The following is a 17,500-nucleotide window of genomic DNA, read 5'->3' on the forward strand; positions in this document are numbered from 1 at the left end:
GGGGAGGGGGAGCAGAGAGGGTGTTGCGACCTCGCCAAGCAAGAGCCTCAGCGACTAAAATATTTCTTTTCTTTTGTTTCCTCAGGTACGTTTGGGTGACGAAGCAACACACACACACACGCACACACGCACACGAGCTGGCGTCTTCCAAGGTGGCCGCCCACGTGTGTCTGCCTGTGTGTGTGCTTGTGTGTGTGAGTAAGACGGCTGTTCTGGTAAGACTTTTGCTGTTGTTTTTGAGATATTTTTTTTCTGGGAGGTTTAGTTGGTTTGGTAGCATTTGTTTGTTTGTTAAATTTTGGTTGGGATTGGATTGGTAAGGTTGTGCGAATAAGATTATCATTATCATCATCATCATCATCATCATCATCATCACTATCATCATCATCATCATCATCATCATTACCACCACTACCATCATCACCATTACCATTACCAACACCATCATCACCACCATCAACATACCACCATCACCACCATCATGATCACCATTACTATTACCACCCGCATCATTATCACCATCATCACCACCATCAACATAATCACCACAACTACCACCATCATCACAACAATCATCATCCTCATATTTATTCATCACCGCCACCACCACCACCACCATCATCATCATCATCATCATCATCATCATCATCATCATCATCATCATCATCATCATCATCATCATCATCATCATCATCATCACCACCATCACTATCATATTCATCACATCATCATCACCACCACCACCACCGTCATCACCACCAAAAGATGCCTTTAAACACCTCATCAGACAACCCTCATATTTCACACAATTATCCCAGCAAATGAAGTGGAAACAGCGGAGTTGCCGAGAATTAAATAATTTTCATTTTTGATTTACGGAAACATGTTAATACTCTTGATCTACAGCACGTTTCTTATCAGCCAGACCTTGATTAATGTTCATAGACCTGTTATCCGATCTGTTCTCTCGTTATCTTTACGGATCTGGGTATAATGGGAATAAAAAATAAATAAATAAATAAAAGACAAAGAAAGTTGTTAATGAAAATTATTATTTTGGTGTGACGGCGTCAAAGAAGGATTTGTTTGTTTGTTTGTTTGTTGATTTCTTTTTCTTTATGTTCTTTCTCTCTTTCTGTTTGCTTTTCTTTTTTAATTTCTCTTTCTTTGCTTTTGTCTTTTTTTCTCTCTTATTTTCTATCGTACTTTTTCTTTCTTATCTTTGTTTCTTTTTTGCTTACTTACTTTTTCTCTTTCTCTTACTTCCTTTCCTTTTCTTTATTTTCCTTTTTTTCTTTCTATTCCTTTTCTTTCTTTCTTTCCTTACTTTCTCAATTACTCTCTTTACTCTCTTACACTCTCGTTTTTTCTTTTCCCTTTTCCCTTCTTTTTGTCCTTTTAAATTGATGAAGACGGAAGTAAAATTCCAAGTAAACTGTAATGGTGATGGAAAATAGATATGAATATGTAATAACCTTTGCCTCAGGTTTGATAATAATCGGGATGATAGTATTAATAATTGATTCTGAGAAGAGGTGTAAAGAATGTTCATAAAAGTGTAGAGAATGGTAGTGTTAAGTATTGGTTATTTATAAATAAACTTGGGTACATTTTGTTGGTGTTAATGGGGGTTGTAATGATGATGAGGATGGTGATGATGATGAGGATGGTGATGGTGATGATGATGGTGATGAGGAGGATGGTGATGATGAAGATGATAGTGCTGATAATGGTGATTGTAATGGTGATTGTGATGATGATGAAACGCTGATAATGATTATGAGGATGGTGATGATGATGATGAGGTTGGTGATGATGATAATTGTGCTCATAATGATGATCCTAATGATGATGATGGTGCTGCTGCTGATGATGAGGATGGTGATGATAATGATGGTGCTCCTGCTGTTGATGAAGATGGTAATGATGGTAATGAAATGAGAAGTAGAGGATGAAGAGAACAACAGAAAATGATAATGAGAAAGTAGGTAATATAGCAAAAAAAAAAAGGAAATAGAGAATAAGATAAATAACCACGAAAAAAAAAATCCTTTACCCCCTCCCCTTCCCCAACCATCATCCCCACCCCCCTCCCTCTCACCCCCTTCAACCTTACCCTTATCCCCACTCCTCTTACCCAACCCCCCAACCCCTCTCTCTCTATCTCTCTCTCCCCTCACTCCCTCCCCTCCCTCCCCCCTCCCCTCCCCTCCCTCCCCTCCCACCAGTCTGGTTCGTCCGGGTCGTAATTTTCCGCCGATAGACGAGAGAAAGATTTACGATAAGTGTCAGGGGGTGGGGGTGGGGTGGAGGGGGGGGGTTGATGCGTGGTTTGCATGTCTCACGCTGATTGGTTCCTGATGACGTCGAAGCCCCGCCCACAAGACACTCAGCAGCCAATTATGATGCTCATGACAAAGGCTAAAATTAAATGTCTGTGTGGGTGGCCTGTGGAAGGGCAGAACACACGCACGCACACGCACACACACACACACACACGCGCGCCGGTTTTTGTTTGTGTGTGTATGGGTGTATCGGCTTTGGTGTAGGGCGTGTGCTTGTGGGTTGGGTGGGTGTGTTTGCATGAATGTATATGTGTGTATTGGCATGAGTTTGTGTGTTTCAGTGTGTGTTGCAAAACATGGTCTCTATCTCTCTCTCTCTCTCTCTCTCTCTCTCTCTCTCTCTCTCAATACACACACACACACACACACACACACACACACACACACACACACACACACACACACACACACACACACACACACACACACACACACACACACACTCACACACACACACACACACACACACACACACACACACACACACACACACACACACACACACACACACACACACACACACACACACACACACACACACACACACACACACACACACACACACACACACACACACACACACACACCGCCTCCACCCCACACACACACACCCCACCCACACCCCCACCTCACCCCACCCCACCCCACCCACACCCCGGCATCGCAATTGCACCCACGGTCACCATATCCTCGAAGCACACGCCACACCCTCCACAACCCCGACGAGGTACTAGCGCCGAGAGCCGAGGTACGTCCGAGGGCGGCGCTATTTATCAGGCAGCGGCGGCGAGCGGAAATGCGCTAGATTCGCTAAGCGCTAAATTGCATCTGTCACGGCGGGGGGTTGGACCTCCTCTCGCGCCGAGGTGTATGGGGGTGTTGATCGGGGTGGTGTTGATTTTTATTTATTTATTTATTTATTTATTTATTTATAGAGGATATGGTGTAGAGTATTTTTATTTATTTATTTACTTATTTTTCTGTTTATTTAATTGATTGGTTTGTCTTTTTTATATTCGTTCGGTTTGAGTCGGTTGGTTTAGGTCGCGCGTGTTTGTCTGTCGAGTAGAGTATTTTTATATATATATATATATTTATTTATTTAATTGATTGTATAGGTTTGTCTTTTTTCTTATATTCGTTCGGTTTGAGTCGGTTGGTTTAGGTCGCGCGTGTTTGTCTGTCGAGCGCCGAACGTGACGGCAGGATGCGCTGATTGCCGATTGAACGGGCAAGTGACACGAATGTGTTGCGAACGGCGAGGCTTTGTTTGGGGCAAGCGGCAGACACGTGTCTTTGTGTCTGTCAACGTTTGTCTCCCGTGTTCTCTCTCGTTCTCTCTTTCCCTCTTTTTTTTTTATCTTTGTCTCTTCCTCGCTCTTTCTCTGGGTTTATTTGCTTTTGTATTTTTTCCTCTCTTTTTCTCTTCTTAATTCCTTCTCTCGCTATTTTCTCTCTCTCTGGATTTCTTTCTGCTTGTATTGCTCCCCCTCTTTCTCTCTTCTTAACTCTCTCTCTCTCTCTCTCTCTCTCTCTCTCTCTCTCTCTCTCTCTCTCTCTCTCTCTCTCTCTCTCTCTCTCTCTCTCTCTCTCTCTCTCTCTCTCTCTCTCTCTCTCTCTCTCTCTCTTTCTCTCTCTCTCTCACTCACTTACTCACTCACTCATTCACTTTCTCTCTCTCTCTCTCACTCTCATTCACCCAAACACACACTTTGGCACAAACATAAACATAACCAGGATATTGAGTACATATTTACACATAATTCCCGCTTGGATGCTGCAGATATTCGTAAACATGTAGAAACTAATAAGAGAAGAAGAAGAAGAAGAGGAAGGAGAGGCAGAGGAAGAAGAAGAGGACGAAGAAGAAGAAGAAAAAGAAGAGGAAGAAGAAGAGGAAGACAAAGAAGAAGAGGAAAAAGAAGATAAAGAAGAAGAAGAAGAAGAAGAAGAAGAAGAAGAAGAAGAAGATGAAGGAAAAGAAGAAGAAGGAGAATAAGAAAAAGAAAAAGAAGAAGAGGAAGATGAAGATTATGAAGAAGAATAAGAAAAAGAAGAAGAGGAAGATGAAGATTATGAAGAAAAAGAAGAAAAGGAAGAGGAAGAAGAAGAAGAAGAAGAAGAAGAAGAAGAAGAAGAAGAAGCAAAATGAAAACCGAAATGACTCGAGAGGCGATGTAAGGCATTCGAAAACAGATTTGAGAATCGTCCGACTCGACCGAACAAACAAACAGACAACGAAGTGGAGACCGTTCTATACACCACGCCTATTAAACGAGATAAGAAAAGTGCTCCACAAACAACCGGCGAGATAAACAGGAGGAGATGGGAGGGTCGAAGGAACGGGGGGGAAGAGGCGAGAGGGAAGAGAGGAAGAGAGGAAGAGAGGGATATGAGAATTGTATCGGAAGATTGGTGTGTCTCCTTTCTTTCTCCTTTCCTTCCTTCCTCTTCTCTCCTTCCCCATTTGTCCCTCCTCTCTCCTTCCCCTCTCCCCGTCCCTCCTCTCTCCCTCCCCTCCGTCCCTCCTCTCTCCCCGTCCCTCCACATATATCTTCACTATTTCCTTCTCTTTTTCTCGTCTACCCTTTCCCTTTCTCTTTCGCTCTTCTCTTTCTTTTTTTTTACTTTCTTTTCCACTTCTCCTACTTCCTCTTCTCCTACTTCCTCTTCTTTGGTCAGCATCCCCCATGTAACTCTGCCTCTTGTCTCCTCTCCTTCTCCCCTTTTCTCTTTCCTCTCTTTCCCTTCTTTTTGTTGTCTCCGATTCTTCTCTCGTATTTCCACTCCTCCTCCCTTTCTTCTCTGTCTTGTCCTCCTTTTCCCTTCGTCCATTTTCCTCTCCCCTTGCTTGTTTACCCCTTATTCTTTCTCGTCTCTATCCTCTTCCTCTCTCTCTCCTACTCCCCCTTTCCTGCCCCTCCCTGCATCGCTCTTCCTAGACCGATCTGCTTATTTTTATGGCTATATTTGTCTGTCTGTCTAACTCTCTGTCTGTCTGTCTCTCTCTGTTTGTCTCTCTCTCTCTCTCTCTCTCTCTCTCTCTCTCTCTCTCTCTCTCTCTCTCTCTCTCTCTCTCTCTCTCTCTCTCTCTCTCTCTCTCTCTCTCTCTCTCTCTCTCTCTCACTCTCTCTCTGTCTCTGTCTGTCTCTCTCTCTCTCTCTCTCTCTCTCTCTCTCTCTCTCTCTCTCTCTCTCTCTCTCTCTCTCTCTTCTCTCTCTCTCTTTGTCTCCATCCCTGCCTCCCCCCTCCCCTTTCTGTATATATGTACGTCTCTCTCTCTCTCTCTCTCTCTCTCTCTCTCTCTCTCTCTCTCTCTCTCTCTCTCTCTCTCTCTCTCTCTCTCTCTCTCTCTCTCTCTCTCTCTCTCTCTCTGTCTCCCATCCCTCCCTCCCTCCCACCCCCTTTCTGTATATATGTACGTCTCTCTCTCTCTCTCTCTCTCTCTCTCTCTCTCTCTCTCTCTCTCTCTCTCTCTCTCTCTCTCTCTCTCTCTCTCTCTCTCTCTCTCTCTCTCTCTCTCTCTCTGTATACATGTACGTATGTATATGAACACCCATTGCACACGGATGCATAAATAATAATCTAATATTACGTGCACGAATAAGTTTTTTTTCCCCTAAAACGAAACCAACATCAAACATCTAAACAAACAAACTCCAGAAATAAATAAAGTTCACCCCGTTTAGCTAACAAGGAAAGCCACACACGCCAATTGGTTAAAAATAAAAAAGGGACAACAAAAAGGCGTCAAGATCCACACACATAAAAAAGTAAAAAAAAAAAAAAAAAAAAAAAAAAGTACAAAAAGGCATTATGGCAACTGCTCGCACGCGACGCTCCGGGAGGGGGAGGGGAGGGGGAGGAGGATGGGGAGGATGGGGAGGGGAAGGGGTGAGGGACGCGTGTGGGTAGGGGTGGGGTGGTGAGAGTCATGGGAGTAGGGAGGGGGAAGGAGAGGGAGGAAGGAGGAGGGAGAGGGAGGGGCGAGGGATTAAAGTGTGGGGGAGGGGTGATACACGAGGAAGGAGGGAGAGGGAGGGAGGGTAGAAGGAAGGAGAGGGAGGGAGAGGGAAGAAGGGAGAGTAGAAAGAGAGAGCGAGGGATGGTGGAAGGAGGGAGAGGAGAGGAGGTTAGAACGAGGGAGAGGGAGGGAGGGTAGAAGGAAGGAGAGGAAGAAGGATAAAAGAGGGAGAGGGAGGGAGAACAGAAAGAGAGAGAGCGAGAGATGATGGAAGGATAGAGTGGAGGAGAGGAAAAAAGAGAGAGAGCGAGAGATGATGGAAGGAGAGAGAGAGGAGGAGAGTAAAAAGAGAGAGAGCGAGATATGGTAAAGGGAGGGAGAAGCGAGAACGAGGGACGAATGAGAAGGGGGAGGGAGGAGGGAGGGGTGCAGGATAGCCAGGGGGTTTATTTGTTACAATTGTTTCGTGGCCTCTCGGCCGATTGGGGGGGGGGAGTCTAGAGGCGCGAGGGGAACTCCCGAGTGGCTCCGAGTGGCTGGGTGGTCCGGCCCGGCGCTCCTGCCTGTCGGTCGGTCGGTTTGTCGGTCGGTCTGTTTTTTTTTTTTTTTTGGTGGGGGGTGGGGGTGGGGGTTGGGTGTAGGTGTGGGTGTGGGTGTGGAGGGGGTGTGGGTGTTTGGGTGTGGGTGTGGGTGTATGTGTGGGTGGGTGTGGGTGTGGGTGTCTGTGTGGGTGTGGGTGTGGGTGTGGGTGTGTTTGTGTTTGTGTGTGTACATGTATGTGTGTTTATGTATGTATGTATGTATGTATGTGTGTGTATGTGTGTGGGTTTTGTTTTATATCTCTATTTTCGAAGAGGATGTGCTTGTGGAAGTGAAACGTCTTCGTCATCTCCGCTTTCTTCTGTCTTCGAGTCTTTTTCTTCATCTTCATCTTTGAGGTTTTGGTCTTCGCCTTCTTCTTTGAATCTTTATCTTTATCTTTATATTTTCATCTTCATCTTGAAATTATCGTCTTTATCTTCATCTTGAAATTATCGTCTTTATCTTCTTCCTGAAATCTTTAGATTATCGTCTTCATCTTCGTCTTGAAATCTTTATCTTCGTCTTGAAATTTTCATCATCTTCAAATCTGTATTTTCATCTTCATCTTTTAAATTTTCGTCTTCATCATCATCATAATAATAAAACAACGAACAAACAAACAAAAACAAAACAAAACAGACAAGAAAAGACAGAAATCAAGTGAAATCAAGTAAACAACAACAAACAAAAACTAAACAAAACAGCCAAGAAAACAAAAAAAGACAGAATCAAGTAAACACCAAACAAACAAAACAAAACAAACAAGAAAACAAGAAAAGACAGCAATCAAGTGAAGTAATTAAACTCCCGACCCCCCCCCCCAAAGTGGCCCAAAAAAGTGTCCCAAAAAAACGCGTATCTCGCATGGCAGATGGGAAGCCATGGCCCGTGAAGGAACAGCAGACGTGGTGTGTGTGTTTTTTTTTTTTTTTTTTTTTTTTTAATGGGTAGTTTTTTTTTTTTTTTTTTGACGTGGTGTATGTGTGTTTTTGTTTTTTTTATGGGTAGTTTTTTTTTTGTGTCTTGGTTTGTTTGCTTGGTTGTGTCGGTATCTGTTTCGGTGTGTTTGTTTTTGTTCTTTTTTTTATGGGTAGTTTTTTTGTGTCTTGGTTTGTTTGTTTGGTTGTGTCGGTATCTGTTGGGGTGTGTTTGTTTTTGTTCTTTGTTTGTTTTGACGCTTGGATTCTTTCGTCTTTCTGTTTTTCTTTTTTGTCTTTTTTCGATGTTCGTTTGTTTGTTGTTGTTTTTTTTTGCTTTGTGGTTTTGTTCTTGTCTTTTTTTTGTCTTCTCCTTCATCTTTTTCTTTCTTTCTTTCTTCTTCTTCTTCCCCTTCCTCTTCTACTTCTTTTCTTCTTCTCCTTCTTCTTCTTCTTCTTCTTCTTCCCTCTTCCTCTTCTTCCGCCTCTTTCATCTCATTCTCCCCTTCCGTTTTTTCGTCCTCTCCTCTTCCACCCGCAGTTCCTCATTCTCTGGTTCTTCGTTTCTTCGTCCTCCCTTCATCACCATCATCATTTCTCCTCCTCCTCCTCCTTCACCTCTACCTTCTTCTCCTCTTCGTCTTCCTCCCTTTCGCCATCTTTACCTCCTTCTCCTCCTCCTCCCCAACCCAACCCCACCCTCTCCCCCTCCTCCACCCTTCCCCCTACCCCCCTCCCACCCTCTCCCACTCCCCGTCCCCTTCCCCCTACGACCTTCCCCCTACCCCCCCCCCCTTCTCACCCTCTAAGTAGCCGTGTTCCTGGGTTGCGACTGTCACCGATCCTGTCATGGCTGGCACGGGGTTGTTGTGAGAGTTTCGGAGTGTCACAGAAAACGCTTAGAGACCCGCGGGGGGAGGGGGGGATTCGGGGAGTGAGGGAGGTGGGGGGAGGGGAGGTTGTGTGAGGTTTCTTTTTGTTGCTGTTGTTTTCTATTTTTTTTTCTTTTTCTTTTTGTTTTTTTTGGTGTTTCTTTCTTCCTCCCTCGTTTACCTATTGTTTACCTCTTCCCTCTCCTCCTTCCCTTCCCTCTTACTCGTCTACTCCCTATATCCTACCCCCTCCCTCATTCGCCTTGCCTCTCCTTCTCCAACCCTCCCCTTGTTCGCCTACTCCTTCCCCCTTCCCTCCCTCCCACGTCCTCCCCCTTCCCCTCTCCCTCCCTCTCCGTCTTCCCCCCTTCCCCTCTCCCTCACTCCCTGCCCCTCCCTCACCGTCCTCCCCCTACCCCTTTCCCTCTCCCTTTCATCCCTCCCTCCCCCTTCCCCTCTCCCTCCCTTCCCGATCCTCCCTACCCCTCTCCCTCTCCCCCCTTCCCCTTCCCCTCCCCCTCCCACTTATCTCCCCTCCTTTAGCCCGCCCGTGTGTGCTGCGGTGGAGGACGTGGAGTGGTAGGGTAAAGTGGCCAGTACTGGTTGCTTGAAGGCGGGCGCGCAAGCACTCACGCACGCACAGACGTATGTGTGTGTGTGTGTATGGGGGGGGGGGGGGTAGGAGGGAGGGGAAAGAAGGGAGGGAGAGAGGGAGGAAAGAGTTGAAAGGAGGGAAAAAGACAAAGACAAAGAGAAATAGCGAAGAAAAAGCAAGACAGAAAATGAAAATGAGAGAAAGATGAGGAAAAACAGAGACAGACAGACACAGAGACAAAGCAAGCAAGAAAGAAATAGAATATATACAACAACGCCCCCCTACCCCCCCCTACCCCCCTCCCCCAACGCAAGTCAATTGTACTACCAGCTGAAGCGGCGAGTGGGCGTGTCCCTTTATCGTGGGTGGAAACAATGACCGCCCAGCACCCGGGAGGCGGAGACGCGGTGACGGAGGAGGAGAGAGAGAAGGAAGAACAATGGAAAAGAAGGAATGCGAAAGAGAGAGGGAGAGAGAGAGGGAGGGAGAGAGGGAGAGGGAGAGGGAGAGGGAGAGGGAGAGAGAGATGGAGAGGGAGAGGGAGAGGGAGAGGGAGAGAGGGAGGGAGAGAGAGAGAGACGGATAAATTAGATATAGTAACTGTAGGGACAGAGAGAAAAGAAATGGACAAAGGTGAAGGAAATATTTTTATTTTTTTCATTGTGTGTGTGTGTCTGTGTCTCTGTGTTTGTTTGTGTTTGTGTGTGTGTGTGTGTGTGTGTGTGTGTGTGTGTGTGTGTGTGTGTGTGTGTGTGTGTGTGCGTGTGTATGTGTGTGTGTGTGTGTGTGTGTGTGTGTGTGTGTGTGTGTGTGTGTGTGTGTGTGTGTGTGTGTGTGTGTGTGTGTGTGTGTGTGTGTGTGTGTGTGTGTGTGTGTGTTTAGGGATGTATATGTGCATGTGTATATAGCTATATGTATGCCTGCAAGTAAGCATATATGTAGGTGTTCGTCTGTGTGTATTATTATTTGCATATTTATGCTTGTGTGTTTATGTGCACTTGTATGTTAATGTATACCGATGTATGCACACAGACCAAAGGCGTCGTTCTCTCTCTTTTTTTTTAATTTCCCAAAAGAATTGTAGAAAGGAATGAATGAGAATGAATATCTTCACCGTACGAGAGGTGCATTTGACGGTTTCGAATACATTGTACGTATTTCTGGCTGAGAATGTGTTCGAAACCGGTCGAATACATCTCTAGTATTTTGAAGATATTCGTTCTCATTCGAGCTCTCTCTCTTTTTTTAAATTTCCCAAAAGAATTGCAGGAAGGTATGAATGAGAATGAATATCTTCACCGTACGAGAGTTGCATTTGACGGTTTCGAATACATTGTACGTATTTCTGATGGAGAATGTGTTCGAAACCGGTCGAATACATCTCTAGCATTGTGAAGATATTCGTTCTCATTCGAGCCCTTTTGGTTCATTTGTCGACACGAATACGGTTCAGCATTCTCCAAAAGAACAACGAAATGAGTCAGATTGTTCCCCCTGACTCCCGGCCCTACGTTCCTCCCCCACCCCCTTCCCCTCTTCCCCTCCCCTTCCCTCCCCTCCCCCTCCCTTCCCTCCCCTCCCCTACCCCTCTCTCCCCTCCCCCTCCTCCCGCGCCTCACGAAGCGAAAAGAAAATTGAGAACAAACTCCCATTTGAAGCTCGTGTTTCTTTCCTTTATTTACATACTGATTCCCCTCCTCTTCCGTTCCTCCCTCCCCTCCCTCTCCTCCCTCTCCTCCCCGTCCCCTCATCCACTCCAGCTTCTCCTCCGAACACGACGAATCGTATGTGTGTTAATCTTTTTTATCTTTTCTCTTTCTTTCTTTCTTTCTTTCTTTCTTTCGTTCTTTCTCTCTTCTTTCTTTCTCTCTTTTTTCTTTCTCTCTTCTTTCTTTCTCTCTCTCTCTCTCTCTCTCTCTCTCTCTCTCTCTCTCTCTCTCTCTCTCTCTCTCTCTCTCTCTCTCTCTCTCTCTCTCTCTCTCTCCTCTCCCTTCCTCTTCCCTGCCTCCTCCCTGCCCTCCTCCCTTCCTCCTCCTTCCTCCCTCCTCCCTCCCTCCCTTTCTGTCCATCCCTCCTCTTTTTCCTTTCTCCTCCCTCCCTCCCTCCCTCTTTCTTCTCTTTCTCAACTCCTTCTTCACTCTCTCTCTCTCTCTTTTTTTTTGTCTTTCACTATTTTTCACTCTTTTTTTTTTTGTATGTTTCCTTCCTTTTGTTACGTCGGCGATTAAGAGCTCGTTCGTGTCTGCGGGATGTGTGGGAAGCGTGACCCGAACGTCTCTCCTGCGGGGAAGGGAGGGGAGGGGTGGGAGAGGGAGGAGGGTGGGGGAGGGAAGGGAGGGGAGGGAAAGGGGAGGGAGGGTGGGGTGGAGGGAGGGATAGGAGGAGGGAGGGGATGGGAGGGGGTGGGAGGAGGAGGGAGGGAGGAAGAGAAGGGAGGGATGGGAGGGTGGGTGGGGAGGGAAGGGTGGGATAGGGAGGGATGGTGGGAGGAGGGAGGGAGGGTGGGAGGAGGGAGGGAGGGAAGATGGAGAGAGAGAGGGATGAATAGGAAGGGATGAGGGATAAACGAGGGAGGGAGGGATAGAAAGGAGGTGGGAAGGAGGAAGGGATAGGAAGGGAGGGAGGAATAGAAAGGGAAGGATTACAGAAAGACAGAGCGAGACAGAGACAGAAAGGGGGATAGAGAAATAGGGAAACCGAGACAGGGAAAAAGGAAAAGGAAGAGAGGGAGAGGGAGAGGAGGGGAGGAGGGGCGAGAGAATGAGAAATGAGTGTTGAGGTTTGTATCGTTAGTAGCGGAACGTGACTCGAGGATTTGGGCCGTACGACAACTGCTTGGCGCGGAGGAACAAATACCCTCACACGTCCGGACGGCGCTGCCAGGCGGTACTTTTGTAGGATCTGTGCTTCCAGTCTTTCTTTCTGTTCTGTTCTTTTTTTTCTTTCTTTCTTTTGTTTTTTATCGTATTTCTTTTCTCCTCTCTCTTCCTTCTTCTCTCTTCTTCTCTCCTCTCTGTCTGTCTGTCTGTCTGTCTGTCTGTCTGTCTGTCTGTCTGTCTGTCTCTCTCTCTCTCTCTCTCTCTCTCTCTCTCTCTTCTCTCTCTCTCTCTCTCTCTCTCTCTCTCTCTCTCTCTCTCTCTCTCTCTCTCTCTCTCTCTCTCTCTCTCTCTCTCTCTCTCTCTCTTCTCTCTCCCTCTCCTCCTTCCCTCGTCTCCCTCTCCCTCTCCCTCTCCCTCTCCCTCCTTCCTCTCCCTTCCTCTCCTCCTCTCTCTCTCTCTCTCTCTCTCTCTCTCTCTCTCTCTCTCTCTCTCTCTCTCTCTCTCTCTCTCTCTCTCTCTCTCTCTCTCTCTCTCTCTCTCCCTCCTTCCTCTCCTCCCTCTCCCTTCCTCCTTCTCCCTCTATCCCCATCTTGACAACTCATTACTCTCTGTTTCATCCATCACATCCAACATTTTCCCCAAGAAGAAGTAAGTCACATTCCCGCGCACGCAGATGACTTATTTGTCGAAATTCCCGTAGTTCACATACCACCCTCCCCCTCCTGCCTCCCTCTCCTCCCCTCCCCGTCCTGCCTCCCTGTCCCCTCCCCTCCCCTCCTCTTCCTCCCCTCCCCCCTTTTCCTCCACCCCCGAAAAGAGAGAACGAAAAAGAGAACATAAATAGACTCCTCCCCCCCTCCCCTTCCCCTTCCTCCATCTTCCCCCTCCCTTCCCCCTTTCCCCCAAACCCCGGGGAAATAATAGAGAGAGAAAAAAGGAAAACAAAAATAGAATCTTTTCCTCCCCCCTCATCCTCTTCCTCCTCCCCTCCCTCCTCCTCCTCTCCTCCCCTTCCCCCTTTCCCCCCCAAAACCCCCGGGAAATAAGAGAGAGAGAGAGAAAGAAAAAACAAAAATAGAAAGGGCAGGTAAAAAACAAAAAAAAACAAAAAACAAAAACAAAATGGTTCCGTCGTTGGCGTTGTGAAATACTGATGTTATTATGTTATTATAGATCTATACTGCAGGTGAGGGCTGGGTCGTTCGCCAGGTGGGGTCGGCGCCGTGGAGGAGAGAGGAGAGGAGAGAGGAGAGAGAGGAGGGGAGAGGAGAAGGGGGGAGGAAGGGAGAAGAGAGGAGGGGGAGGGAAGGAGGAGGAGAGGAGGAGAAGGGGGAGGAGGAGTAGAGGAGGGAGGAAGGGAGAGAGGAGGGAGGAAGGGAGAGAGGAGAGGAGGGAGGGAAGAAGGGAGAGAGGAGAAGAGGAGGAGAGGAGGGGAGGAAGGGAGGGAGGGAGAGAGGAGGGGAGATAGGGAGGAGGGGAGGGAGGGAGAGATGAGGGGAGGGAGAAGGAGAGATGAAGGAAGGGAGGAGGGGAGGAGAGGAGAGAGGAAGGAAGGAAGAGAGAGAGGAGAGAAGAGTTGTGGAAAGGAGAGGAGAAGGAGGGGGGAGAAAAATAAAAGAAGAAAAAAGGAGAAGAGAAGAGAGAGGAAAGAAAACAAAAAGAAAAGAGAATAGAGAACAAGAAATCCAAAACAGGCGACAGACGAAGAAACGGAAAAGAGAAGAGAAAGGACAGGTGAGAAGAGAGAGAGAGAGAGAGACAGAGAGAGAGAGAAAGAGAGAGAGAGAGAGAGAGAGAGAGAGGGAGAGAGAGAGAGAGAGAGAGAGGAGGGGGCAGGAAAGGTGTGTGTGTGTGGGCGGCATCAGCTGTGATTGGGGTTGGTGGGCGCCGCTGAAGGTGTGTTCCCAGGTGGTCAATCAAGCCCAGTAGCCGAAAGCGGGGGGGGGGAGGAGGGAGAGGAAGGGTGGGGAAGGGAGGTAGGGAGGGTAGGAGGAGAGGGGAGGTGGGGAGGGTGGAAGGGTAGAGGGAGAGGGGAGGTGGGGAAGGGTTGGAGAGTAGAGGGAGAGGAAGGGTTCAGATGGGTAGGGGGAGGTGGGAAGGGTGGGGAGGGTGGGAGGGAGAGGGGAGGTAGGGAGGGTAGGAGGGAGAGGATAGGGGGTAGAGGGGGAGTGAAGAGGGTAAGGGGGTGGGGGAGGGGGCAGGAGGAGGGAGAGGAGGAAGAAAGATAATAACCACTTACGGGGACGAGGCACGGGAGGTGTGGCCAGAATGCGCAAGTGAGTGTTGGGAAATGGGAGGAGGGGGCGGGGGAGGGGAGGGAAGGAGGGGGAAGGGGGAGAGGGAGGGAAGGAGAGGGAGGGGGGAAGGGGAGGAGGAGGGAGGAGATGGGGACGCAGGAAAGGGAGGGAGGAAAGAGAGAGAGGGAGGAAAGGGGAGAGAGAGGGAAGGGAGGGAGAGAGGCGGGGCGCAGGGTAAAGGGAGGGAAGGTGGAGGGAAAGGGGGCGCATGGGGAAAGTGGGAAAGGGAGGGAGGGAGAGGGAGGGCAGGAAAAAGAGAGAGTGGGAGAGAGAATGGAGGCGCACGATAAAGGGAAGGGAGGGAGGGAGAAAGCAAGGAGTTGGGGGGGGGGTGAGGGAGGGGGTGTGAAAAGCATATACACACGGGACAGGTATTGGTGTTCGTGTTGACAGAGGAAGGGTGGGGGATAGGGGGGAAGGGGAGGACATGAGAGCGAAGGTTGGGGAGAAGGGTGGAAGGGATAGGGAAGGGGGAGAGGAGAGAGAAGGGGAAGAAAGGAATGAGAAATGGATACGATAGAGCCGGACGAAATGGGAAGGAACGGAGATAAAGGGAGTGGGAAGGAAGAGATGAAGAAATGGAAATAAAAGTGGTAAGGATAACAAGCAGTTAAGGACGAAGGACAAGGTAAGAGAATAGAGAATGAAGGAGAGAAAGAGAAACTGAGACAAGGATGCGGAAAGCAAACAGATAAATTAGGTCAATAATAAAGGTGGATAGAAGGATGGAAAGTGGGCGGAGAAAGGAGGAAGCAGAGGAAGAGGAAGGTTGTAAGTGAGAGGGAGGAGGAGGAGAAGAAGAAGAAAGATGAGGAAGGTAAAGGAAGAGTGAGTAGAAAGAGAAGGAGAAGGATAAAGGACGAGAATAATAATAAGAATAAGGGATGAGAGGAAGGTTGAATAAGAAGAGAGTGAGAGAGAGAGAAAGAGAGTGAGAGAGAAAGAGAAAGAGGGAGAGAATAGAAGAACACGAAGGAGGAGGAGGAGGAGGAGGGGGGGAGGGAGAAGGAGTGGGAGGAAGCAGGTATATAAATCTGAGTTCCAGGTAGCGAGTGTCTGCCGCAGGATCAGGTAGCCCGTTGTAGCCAGGTAGCCGCTGTAGGTGGTGCGGGGCGTGTGGGGACTAATTGGCGGCTGATGGGTTAATGTGGCGGGCGGTGGGCGGCGCCGGGGGAAAAAACTGACCGTCAAACGCGCCCCCATCTCTGTCTGTCTGTATTTCTCTCCCTTCTTCCTTCCTTCTTTCCCTTCCTTCCTTCCTTTCTCGCTCTCTCTCTGTCTCTCTGTCTCTCTGTCTCTCTGTCTCTCTCTGTCTCTCTCTGTCTCTCTCTGTCTCTGTCTCTGTCTCTGTCTCTCTCTCTCTCTCTCTCTCTCTCTCTCTCTCTCTCTCTCTCTCTCTCTCTCTCTCTCTCTCTCTCTCTCTCTCTCTCTCTCTCTCTCTCTCTAAGATGTATGTATGATGTATGTACGTACGTACGTATGTATGTATGTATGTATGTATGTATTTTCGTATGTGTGTATGTATGCATGTATGTAATGGTGCTCACACTATTATCTAATTATCTTCTGATTTTTTTTGTATCGTTTTTCCGGTTTCGTATTTATGCTTTATTTTTCTTCCTTTTTTGTTTCCTTGTACATGTTTCATTTCGTTAAAGTTTTACGTCTTATTTTTTGTTTAATGTTTTTTTTACTATTACTAATTTCAATAGTTTTGTCTTTCATTGAATTCGTTGTGTTTTTCTTGCTCGTGTTTTTTCCGTGTTTTTTTTTTCTTTTTTCGTTGTATTTCTCTCATTTTTTCGTAATGTCTCTTGTCCGACCATTTACTGATGATGATTATGTTATCATTATTATTATTACATTATCGTTATCATTATTATCAGTAGTATTGTTAGTAGTAGTATTATAGTTATTGTTACTTTTATTATTACTTATTATCATTATTATTGTTGTTGTAGTTATTATTATTATTATTATTATTATTATTATTAATATTATTAATATTATTGTTATTGTTATTGGTATTACAATTATCATCATTACTATTATTATTATTGTTATTATTTTCATCATTATTATTAGTATTACTATCAATATTATCAACAGTAGTATCATTTCTATTATGATGATCACCATAACGATAATGCTACTGAAGCCCATGATAATGGTGATGACGATGGGCGGGGTGGTTTGATAAGAAAAGATAACCGTAGAAAGTTATGAATGGGAAGATATCCATTCTCCATCACACCTTTTTTACGTTCGTCAAGATGAGTTCAAGAGAGGTTAATTCATTGATGTTCTCTGGCGTCATCGGGAGGGTCGTTGGCGTTCTTGGTTTGTGGAGGGGGTTGGTAGCCTGGAGGGCCGAGGGGGGGGGTGGGGGTGGGGTGGGGGAGGTAGGGGGTGGGGGATGGTAGTCTGGAGGGCCGAGGGGGAGGTGGGGGTGGGGGTTGGTAGTCTGGAGGGCTGAGGGGAGGTGGGGTGGGGGTGGGGGAGGTAGGGGGTGGGGGATGGTAGTCTGGAGGGCCGAGGGGAGGTGGGGTGGGGGTTGGTAGTCTGGAGGGCCGAGGGGAGGTGGGGGTGGGGGTGGGGGGAGGTAGGGGGTGGGGATGGTAGTCTGGAGGGCCGAGGGGGAGGTGGGGTGGGGGTTGGTAGTCTGGAGGGCCGAGGGGGAGGTGGGGGTGGGGGGAGGGGGGAGGTAGGGGTGGGGGATGGTAGTCTGGAGGGCCGAGGGGGAGGTGGGGGGTGGGGGTTGGTAGTCTGGAGGGCCGAGGGGGAGGTGGGGGTGGGGGTGGGGAGGTAGGGGTGGGGGATGGTAGTCTGGAGGGCCGAGGGGGAGGTGGGGGTGGGGGTTGGTAGTCTGGAGGGCCGAGGGGAGTGGGGGTGGGGGTTGGTAGTCTGGAGGGCCGAGGGGGAGGGTGGGAGTGGGGGTTGGGGTGGGATGGGGGTGGGGAGGGGGGGGGGATGGGGTGGGGTGGGGTTGGGTGGGATGGGGTGGGGGTGGGGAATGGGGTGGGGTGGTGTTGGGGTTGGCGAGGTGTGTGTCGAAGGGGGGTGGAGTGCTGAGGGTCATCTGTTTTTGGCCTTTCTGCGCCTTCTTTCT

General features: G+C 47.9%; 2 protein-coding genes across 2 annotated transcripts in view; both read left to right on the forward strand.

Annotated features, from left to right (window-relative positions):
- Window positions 1–17,500, forward strand: part of LOC113828529 (pneumococcal serine-rich repeat protein) — a 250,504-nt gene that overhangs the window by 103,983 nt on the left and 129,021 nt on the right. The window lies entirely within an intron of this gene.
- LOC138863318 (clumping factor A-like) overlaps window positions 14,363–17,500 on the forward strand; it is a 4,400-nt gene continuing 1,262 nt past the window's right edge. The window contains exon 1 of the mRNA XM_070127511.1: window positions 14,363–14,370. Within this exon, the coding sequence (XP_069983612.1) occupies window positions 14,363–14,370 (8 nt within the window). The remainder of the gene's footprint in view (window positions 14,371–17,500) is intronic.

This window comes from Penaeus vannamei, chromosome 11 (assembly GCF_042767895.1).
Source record: "Penaeus vannamei isolate JL-2024 chromosome 11, ASM4276789v1, whole genome shotgun sequence".
NCBI lineage: Eukaryota > Metazoa > Arthropoda > Malacostraca > Decapoda > Penaeidae > Penaeus > Penaeus vannamei.